Source organism: Hemicordylus capensis, chromosome 10 (assembly GCF_027244095.1).
Source record: "Hemicordylus capensis ecotype Gifberg chromosome 10, rHemCap1.1.pri, whole genome shotgun sequence".
NCBI lineage: Eukaryota > Metazoa > Chordata > Lepidosauria > Squamata > Cordylidae > Hemicordylus > Hemicordylus capensis.
Window position 1 is genome coordinate 15,574,923 of NC_069666.1, and position 9,666 is coordinate 15,584,588.

Genomic DNA, 9,666 nt, shown 5'->3' on the forward strand with positions numbered 1-9,666 from the left:
CCTAAAATTACTATGAGCATTGGTCCTCTGAGATGTTACCAATGGTCAAAACGTTACCAATGGTCTAAATGAGATGTTACCAATGGTCAGTGTGCCTGGCTCATGGGTTATTTCATGACTGAGTAGGGATTTGAACCTGGGTCTCTCCAGTCCTAGACCAACTCTCATAAATCAGGGCTGCTCAGCTTCGACCCTCCCGCAGATGTTGGCCTACAGCTCCCATAATCCTTGGCTATTGGCCACTGTGGCTGGGAATTATGGGAGTTGTAGTCCAAAAACAGCTGGGGGAGGGGGCCTAAGTTGAGCAGGTCTGCTCTAAGTGCACCCTGCTGGCTCCCAAACACGATTTGCTTTGTGTTTGTCTAGTTATCCCACAGGCTGCTTGTGGGTTGACTCCAAGCTTGTGGATTTCACGTTAGGGGGCGGGGTGTGTGTGTGCAGGGATGCTTCAGAGATGGTGCTGGTTTGAATGGAAGGCCATTTAAACCTAGGGTTTGTGCTGCAAGTGGGGTCAGTGAGCAAGATGCGCTGCGAGCAGCATTATTGATGACGCCTTGTACGGGGCGATAGATGTTGGCAGAAGCTGCTTGTAAGCCTGTCTTGTTGGGATTGGCAGCCAGGTGCCACATTGGTTTTCCTCAACAATAGGTCCTTGTGCTGGGTGGCAGCTCAGTGAGCAGTAAATCATGAGCAGTACAGCCTGTTGCTGGTGGTTTTCTGGCTTCCTGCCCTTGGGCTTCTGCGTGCAACTTAGTTGGAGCAATCTCTGTTCAGCGTGCATTGCAAGGAATTCACACAGCCTTGCTACTATCAACCCTTTAAAAAAAAAAAAAAAAGTTTCTGTTACCTACAGTGACGGAGAGAGGTCCGGATGCATGTAGCCAATGTCTGCCAAACGTATCCACTTAAGAGAGGCTTAAATTGGGCTTTCGGTGGGTAGGTCAGGTCCACACAGCATAGAACAGGCCTGCTCAGTTTAAACACACGCCACCACCCCCAGCTTTTTGGACTATAATTCCCACAATCCCTGACCACAGTGGCCAGTAGCCAGGGATTATGGGAGTTGTAGGCCAGCATCTGCAGGAGGGCCGAAGTTGAGCAGCCCAGTTCTAGAGGAATTCCATGCTGTTACCTGGTGCAGAATTCAGTTTCTGTGGTACAGCATATATTCCCATCCCTGGTGCCGAAAAAACATGTGTAACAAATGTAGGCTTTAAGAGAGGAAATTAGTCTGCTGTGTACAGGAACTGAGTGGCAGGAGAGGACAGTGTCCCCTTGAAGTGCATGATGTTGGCACAGAGCGGAGAATGCTGCCAGAACAGGAAAGAGCAACAGGCAGAGAGTGACTCTTGTTCTCCCTTCAGCCATCTCCAGCCTGGAGAGGAGTGACTCAGAATGGACACTGGGCATGGCGGCTGAGCAGAGTCTCAGAAGCATTTCACCTTGAAATAACTGCTGACATGTCTCTAGGAGACGTGCACCCACAACTTAGTTGGTGTTGAGTTTAGTGCTAAAGTTAAGATTATCCAGGCCCATCCTGGGATGCTCTCTGACACTTCAGTTAGTCTAGAGGTGATACCTCTTCGCTTAAGGGCCTGCTTGGTATACAGCGCAATTATCTGAATGCAGCAGGAGGCATTCAGGTTCGGAAGAGGGCTTGACAAATCCCAGGTGCCAGGAAGCCATGGCACCTAGAATTTTAGCCATGGCACCTAGAGTAGGATAATCAGAGGTAGAATTATTATTTAATAAAATATTTTTGTCCCAGGCAGCCCTCTTTGTTTGAAGTATGTTGCTTGTAAAGGGAAGCCTATTTACCCTCGCCCTCCACAGTGTCCATCCCAAAGTCTCAAGGGCATCATAAGCGGGGGTGGGCCCCCAGAGTGAATTGCTCAGGGCACCGAATCTCATCAGCCACCTCCCTCCTCCATAACCTTCTTTCATGGGTACTGTTTTGTAACATTACATGTGTTTCTAAGCTCTCTAATTATTCTTGGTAGGGGGTATGGTTGAGTTTAATTATCAAAAAGGGGGCTGTGGGCCTGGTCCCCAGATCTCTTAAGTACCTAGCAGTGCCCCTGTAAGTCCAGTAACCTTCTCTAGTGCCCACTGTCTGGCTCCTGAATTTGTCAGGGCCTAGTAGAATATGATTATGGTGCAGCTGGGCAGCAACAGGCTACCTTGGGCTGGCTATATGTTCTAAATCCTGCTCTGAAGAAACCCAAATTTTTAGGGAAGGGTATGGATAACCAAAATCCTGACAAGTTTTAACATGCGCCCTCTTGCCCCTCCTTCAGGTACAGGTGATCCCATGGGTCCTAGCAGACAGCAACTTCGTGCGCAGCCCAACTCAGAGACTTGACCCTGGCAAAACGGTCTTTGTGGGAGCCCTTCATGGGATGTTGAATGCAGAGGCCTTGGCAGGGATCCTCAATGACCTGTTCGGTGGTGTGGTGTATGCCGGTATTGACACAGACAAGCACAAGTATCCTATTGGTAAGTGAGGCTGATCAGGAACCAGTTACTGAACCTGTGGCAGTGTCTGTTGGGGGTGGCCCAAATGACTGCAGTGCTTAAGGCGAGGCACAGGATAAGAGCATAGGATGCTGCCATGTACGGAGTCAGACCATTGGACTATCTAGCACAGGATTGTCTTCACAGACTGGCAGTGGCTTCTCCAAGGTTGCAGGCAGGAATCTCTCTCAGCCCTATCTTGGAGATGCTGCCAGGGAGGGAACCTGGAACCTTCTGTTCTTTCCAGAGCAGCTCCATCCCCTGAGGGGGAGATCTTACAGTGCTCACACATCAAGTCTCCCATTCATATGCAACCAGGGCAGGCCCTGCTTAGCTAAGGGGACAGGTCATGCTTGCTGCCACAAGACCAGCTCTCCTCTCCAGAAGGCTTCTTTGCCGCACACCTCCGGTGGTGGCCAGGCCCCCTTCATAGGGATATAAGAAGCTGCCTTCTTCCAAGTCAGACCATTGGTCCGCCTAGCTCAGTGTTATCTACACTGACTGGCAGTGGCTCTCCAAGGTTTCAGGCAGGAATCTTTCCCAGCTCTACCTGGAGATGCTTCTGGGGATTGAACCTGAGACCCTCTGCATGCAAAGCAGATGTTCTCCCACTGAGCTATGGTCCTTCCTCATCCTAGCCTATGCTCTTGGGTCATGAGTGACAATGAATTATGTTAGGAACATAGGAAGCTGCCTTTTGCCAAGTCAGGCCATTGGTCCATTTAGCTCAGTCCTGACTGGCAGGGTTTCAGGTGGGAGTCTGTCTTTAGCCCTAGATGGAGAAGTCAGGGATTGAACGTAGGAGCTTCCTCATGCAAAGCAGGTGCTCTACCACTAAGCTACGGCCCCATCCTCACATGGTGGGTTCCTGCATGCCTGCCTTTGATGGTGGGTGTCCTGCCAAAAGCCACTTGCAATGCTGCCTCTGGCCTTGTAAGGCAGGCTTTGGAGGAAGTCACATAAACAGAGCCTTGTGGTAACATGCAGTTTCTTCCTCGGGCTGCATGTTACCCTAATAGGTTAAATTTGTTTTCAGGATCTGGCCGTGTCACCTTCAACAACCAGCGTAGCTACTTGAAAGCAGTGAGTGCTGCATTTGTGGAGATCAAGACAACCAAGTTCACAAAAAAGGTAAGGGGTGCCTGTGGGGAAAATGTTTAGACTCCAGTTGGTTTGTTGGCTATGTCCTTCAGCGTCCTTTATTCTTCTTTGTATCAGAACAAAGCTAGGAAGGGCTACAATTGGTCCATAAAATTGGAGGAAGGAAAGGACACAGTAAAAAATTTATGGCCTTAAGACACATGAGGAGCCCTCAGTAGAGCGACTCTGTGTATTAAATTTGAAGCCAATCGGTCAGTTCATTGATTTTAAGTAAATTCTTTTAGACAGGGAAGGTATTTCGCTTTTTTGTTTTGTTTCTCCAATCAGGTGGCAGTCTTGCAGAAGACTGATGGGGGGGGGGGAGTGAAACACTCATCCTGTCTAAAAAGTTTATTTTTATCAACCGATTGACAGATTGCTTTAAATATAATATAAATTTAGAGTCCTGTTATCCTGTGCTACAACTGTGTGTGGTTTCAGAGCTCCATGGCCAACCCATCCCAACTTATGAATTCTTTTCTAATTTTCCATTGACCTCAGTGTTAAAACAAACAAACAACCGCCTGTAGGTGGCTACAGAGACACATGATAGGCTTGCAGAAGATCCAAGTCAAAACATTTGGAAGTGAATTAAACCTGTATGATTTTTTAAAAAATAGTAATGTTTTAAAAGAATGCAGGGTATCCACCACACATGCGCACATACCTGCTCCTTTTCTACCTGAGTACTTGAATAGGGAGGAGGCAAGGCACCCACCCCCTCTGCAATCCCATTGGCTAAAAATGGGCCAGAAGGATGGCAGGAGAGCATGTGGTATGAACAATCCCTGCTTGGGTTGGGTGTGTGTGTGTGTAAGGAACTGTAGCCAAACTTCATAAGATATAGGAATATGAACGGCCCCAGCTTTACTTCAAATTATGTCTGAAATGCTTATTTCTATTTGTTTCTGCTTTGACTACTCTCATCCTAAGTAATCTGATGCTAGACCACTTCCTGCCACACTAAAGCCTGCAGCCTGGAAAGGGTGGGGTAAATACAACCAAGCTTTATTCCACTGGAACACTGAATGCTACTTTCTCCATTGGGTTTCCTTGAAGCTGCTTTTGCAGGAGAGGCAAACTTTTCCAGCCTAGGCGACCCACTTCTGTTCCTGTGGAGTGCCTCTCCTCTCCTGGTCCAGTCTCTTCCTCCTTTTCCCTCTCTCTGCAAAATGGCAGAATGAACTGCAGCCTCGCTGCTGCTGCTTCCTTTCTGTATGTCAGCTGTCTTTTTAAATTCCCTTCCCTTCTGTCCTGGACAGGTTCAGATTGATCCCTATCTAGAAGATGCCATGTGTCAAGTCTGCCGGTCTCAACCAGGCCCTTTCTTCTGCAGAGACCAGGTAACGTTCTTGTTCTCTTTTAACTAACTGGGGGTGCAGCACTTTCTTGATGGCACACACCCTGCTAGCCTCTCTCCCAAGGACCCTGCACAGTGATAGCCAGCATGGTGTTGTACTTAGTGTTGGACTAGAACCTGGAAGGCCAGAGTTCCAATCACCACCTGGCCATGAAACTCACTGGCTGATTCTGGGCCAGTCACTTCTCTCTCAGCCTAACCTACCTCACAGGGTGGTTGTGGGGATAAGCAGAACCATGAAGCCCTTTTTGGTCTCCTTGAAAGAAGAGCAGGATATACATGTAGAAATAGACTTCATGACCTTGTGAAGTAGGCAGAGGCTGATCCATTGTAAGCCGAAAGGCAAGTGATGTGTGGGTAAAGACCCTGGCTGGTCCACTGGTAAATTCCTTCTCCCACAATGAAGCGTTATCGCTTCATGCTGTGTGCGTAACAGGTACTAGTTAGTTGTGGATAGCTGAAAAGGCAACTGGGAGAGGTTGGTATGCACTGTTGGCAGTAATTGACATTCATGCAGCATATTGATTTGCTGCTTACCTGGAACTGAGGCAAGCTGTTGTTGCTGTAGTAGCCGTCCAAGGCGCTTTCCAGACTAGCTGCTGGAACAGCAGCAAAATGCCTCCGTTTGGGCAAGTCACATTCGGATCGTAAACAGCAGGGGGAGCAGTCTCGCAGCAACTAACAACCTGAAGAACCAGCAACTTTTTCACGCTGGATATACGACGTCTTTGCTCTTTATTGCAGTGCTTAAATTCGCAACAAAGCATTGGAAATGTGAACGGCGCCCTGCTGTCCCCGTAAGGACTGCAGTGTCATGACGCAGGAAGTGTGGAAGCACACTTCCGAGATGCATCCTGACCCCGTTGCAGGGTCTAGTCTGGAAAGCGCCCAGGCTATGTGCTCTCTTGCTCTCTCCGCCAATTGCTTTCTAGCTTTAATAAAAGCCGAAGGGGGTGGGGGGGTTGAGAATAGTTGCCTAGTGCTGCTCTTTCCTGTGGTGTGGTGGCTGCCTGTCTCGGAGGAGGAATAGGCAACTGGAGCAGGAGGTGGACAGAAGCCCACTTAGTATAGTAGTATAGATTTTATTTGCATTTGGTCATCAGACCATAGCAAAACAAATGGAATAAAGGCAATAAAACAGATTATACAAAACATGCCAGTAAAATAGCACACAGGCCCAAACAAACAAAAAAACTAATAAAAATACAATAAATCCTATAAAACAGGTTACATAAAATATACCGGTAAAATAAAGGCTCAATTTAAATGAAAACTGCGAATGCAACTACAATTTGGAGTCTCCTCCTGCAACAGAGTAAGCAATTGCAAGGCTGTGATAGGGGTGTGCATGCAACTTGCTGCCACAAAGGCCAGCTGCTGGTACCTGTCCGTTCCCCTGGCAACAGAGAATCTCTGCTCCTAGTCTAGGAAGAGGTCCTGTGCAGATGTTTTCCTTTAGGTGCTGGGGGAGGATGGTGTCCTTGGAGGCTACCTTCTGCCCCTCTGGTTCTGCAGCAGATTTTCTTAGGGCAAACGGAAATGCCAGTCTGCAGGAGGACTACCACAGTCCCTGGTCTTCATAAGATGTATCTGGACAACTGGGTAACTCCCAGCATAGCCTTTGGTTTTTGTTCAGGCCTGCCAGAAAATAAACCTTTGACTCGCGTGTAAGTTAACAGCCTTGATAAAATCAAGCACCTAGTCTGAGTTCCTTCTTAAACTTCTGTTCCCCAGACTGCAGAGAGGGGAAATGTCATTGCACAAATGCCACTTCCTTGGAGAGTCAAGCAACCATAGCCGTGTCTCTTTTGCTTTTCAACACAAAGTTCTCGGAGCAGTTTACATAGAAAATAAAAAGGTTCCCTGCCCCCCAAAGGGCTCATGGACACCAGCAAACAGCCACTGAAAGGATGGGGCCATAGATAGCTCAGTTGGAAGAGCATCTGCTTTGCATGCAGAAGGCCCCAGGTTCAATCCCTGGCAGCATCTCCAGGTTAAGATGGGAAACATCCCTATCTAGAACCCTAGAGGGCCACTGCCGGAATAGACACTCCTGAGCTAGATGGACCAGTGGTCTGACTCCATATAAGGCGGCTTCCAGTGCTGGAACTGAATAGGGCCAGTTGCTCTCTCCTATGAGAGAATCACCACTTTGAAAGGTGCCTGTTTGTTTGTTGTGTTTATATACTGCCCTAAATCTCTCTGTGGTTTACCATTAAAACCCAACAATTAAAACTTTAAATAACAGTCAATGAAACGTTAGCGGGGAAGTCCTCAATGGAAGAAGGTCCCACAGCCGTGTCTTCATGAGCATGCAGGCTCCTTGCACACTTGCTTAGCCAAACCTGTGCGTATCCCTACCCTCGTTCCTGCTACAGGTTGCCATTATTGTATGAACAGAGTTGCCATGCCCCCCGGAATTCTGGGTTTTACCCAGATTTTAAGCATCCCACCCAGATTCACCCACATTTCAGCTTTCATTTAAAAAGAAAAGCTTAGCTCTAGCCCTTGTAAAAGTAGAGTTATGGAGCAAAGTGTGCAGTCATGATTGTGCTCAAAAACTATTTTCAAGCCAGTTTACATAATATGCAGATTAGGCACCCCAGATTTGGGAAGCCAGAATATGGCAACCTTATGTGTGAAGCCCGTAGGACCAGCATCAGCCTAACATGTGTTTCTCTTTCCCCCTCCCTCCCGCTGCCTAGGTCTGCTTCAAGTACTTCTGCCGCTCCTGCTGGCACTGGAAACATTCCATGGAGATCCTGCATCACCACCGCCCACTGATGCGCAACCAGAAGAACAGAGACTCCAGCTAGAGCCCACCACAGGGACAGCAGAAGCTGCTGCCGTTGCAGAGGAAAGCTCTTCTGTTTACCTGCCACGGTGCCAGGCCCAGGCTGGGGGATGCCCGTCTGAAGGACTAACGGGGAATCTTGCCTTCACGTTTGCACTTGCTGGTCTTTATTTGTTTCTGCACTAATGCACAGTGAATTTTTGTCGGGGTTTGTTTGGGGGTTTTTGAGAGGGGAGGGCCCCTCAAGCGATTCTGCAGTTCCCAGACTTTGGCGCCTTGTTGCTGACGAGAAGCATCAAGGGCCATGTGTTGAGAAGGTGTTTAATGTAGATGCCTTCGCCTCGGTTTCTTATTTATCAAGGGCCCTTTTTTACATTCCTTGCAATACTGATGGTAATAATGCAGGTCTCATTGGCTCCATTCTTTTGCAGTTGCCATACAGTGCCTTTCCATTCATTTAAACCCCCCCCATCTGAACGGAATAAACTGGAAGTTCAGCTGGTGTTTTTTACTGTAACAACAAGGAGACTTTGTTCTTCACTTAAACCAAATCATATTTCATATTTTACGCTCCAGGATTTTTACCAGTTCCTTTTTACACTCTTGAAATGGTTTTTAAGTCGTTTGAGACGAGATTTTTTTCTTTCCTGGCAGCTTTTAACATCATTGCAACTTGTGTCTGGGAGCTGTTAGTTTAAATAATAATTAAAAAAAAGTTTCCCAGTTGTGAATAGTAGTATTTGCAACCAAGGATAGGATTTTTGGATTTTGAAACCGGACCGGATAAACGATCTTTGAGCTGCTGTATATAGTTTGTTGCACTTTAAGTTGCACTTAATGGGGGCTTGATAAAGGTTTTTAATTACAAAGTCACAAGACTTCAATTTTCTTTTTATAACTGAGCTGATAGAGGGCTGTGCTTTGGTAAGGCAGGGAAAGGGTTCCTCGGAGCCCTTTCTGTTCAGAAGGGAGAGAATTACCCTTAAGGATGTACCAAGTATTAGCACAGCCCCACAGATTGTGCTGGGAGTTGAAGTTCTGATTTTGTTTTATTTTTTTCCCCTCTATTGGAAGCTGTGTGCCAAAGAACCAGATGTCATGATTTCTCCCTCCTTCCGCTGAGCTGATGTTGCATATTCCAGCTGCTCTTTGTGGGGTTTTGTGAAGCAGTGTGTGAAGTCTCTACCTCATTGTAGTATATGCAGGCAAGACTGCACTCTCCTACAGATGCGTGGAGTAAGCTGTGATGTAGTTCTTGGCACATAATAAAACACGTTGCAGCAGATCTTGGCTTCTTTCTTCCTCAGGGCGTCTCCAAAGGGTTTGAAGCACGCATGTCCAAGAAGCTTCCCAAGAGGTGTTTGAGCATTAATGTCGGGGATCCACAGACTTAGGCTTGGCTAAAAGTGGCCGTTTGTGGTTGCCACCAAGTGGGTCTTCTTCGGTCTGATCCCCACCGCACACTAAGATCATCTGAGGAGGTCCGGCTCCAGTTGCCACCAGCTCGTCTGGTGGCGACCCAGAGGCGGGCCTTCTCTGTAGCCGCTCCTGGACTGTGGAATGCGCTCCCTGCAGACATCTGTAATGTGAATTCTTTATTGGAATTTAGGAGAGCCCTAAAGACCTACCTGTTCGGCCTGGCCTTCCAGTGCTCTTAAATTGTTTTAAAGGGTCTTTGATGTTTGTGAACCGCCCTGAGCTATTTTGTAAGGGCGGTCTAAAAATCGAACAAATAAATAAATAACATAAGTCTGTATTTTTTACAAAATTCTTAAATACTACTGTCTGAAACATGCAAAATACTGTACATCGGTAATGGAATCAGAATTTGGGATGTTTTCTGATTGTTACTGACATC

General features: G+C 47.3%; 1 protein-coding gene across 7 annotated transcripts in view; it reads left to right on the plus strand.

Moving 5' to 3' along the window:
• CPEB1 (cytoplasmic polyadenylation element binding protein 1) overlaps window positions 1-9,093 on the plus strand; it is a 58,549-nt gene extending 49,456 nt beyond the window's left edge. For all 7 annotated transcript variants that reach the window (XM_053272754.1, XM_053272753.1, XM_053272749.1 and 4 more), the window contains 4 exons: window positions 2,298-2,496; window positions 3,551-3,645; window positions 4,917-4,997; window positions 7,720-9,093. In XM_053272754.1, coding sequence (XP_053128729.1) covers window positions 2,298-2,496; window positions 3,551-3,645; window positions 4,917-4,997; window positions 7,720-7,830 — 486 coding nt within the window. In that variant the 3' untranslated portion in view covers window positions 7,831-9,093. The remainder of the gene's footprint in view (window positions 1-2,297; window positions 2,497-3,550; window positions 3,646-4,916; window positions 4,998-7,719) is intronic.
• The last annotated feature ends 573 nt before the right edge of the window (window positions 9,094-9,666 follow it).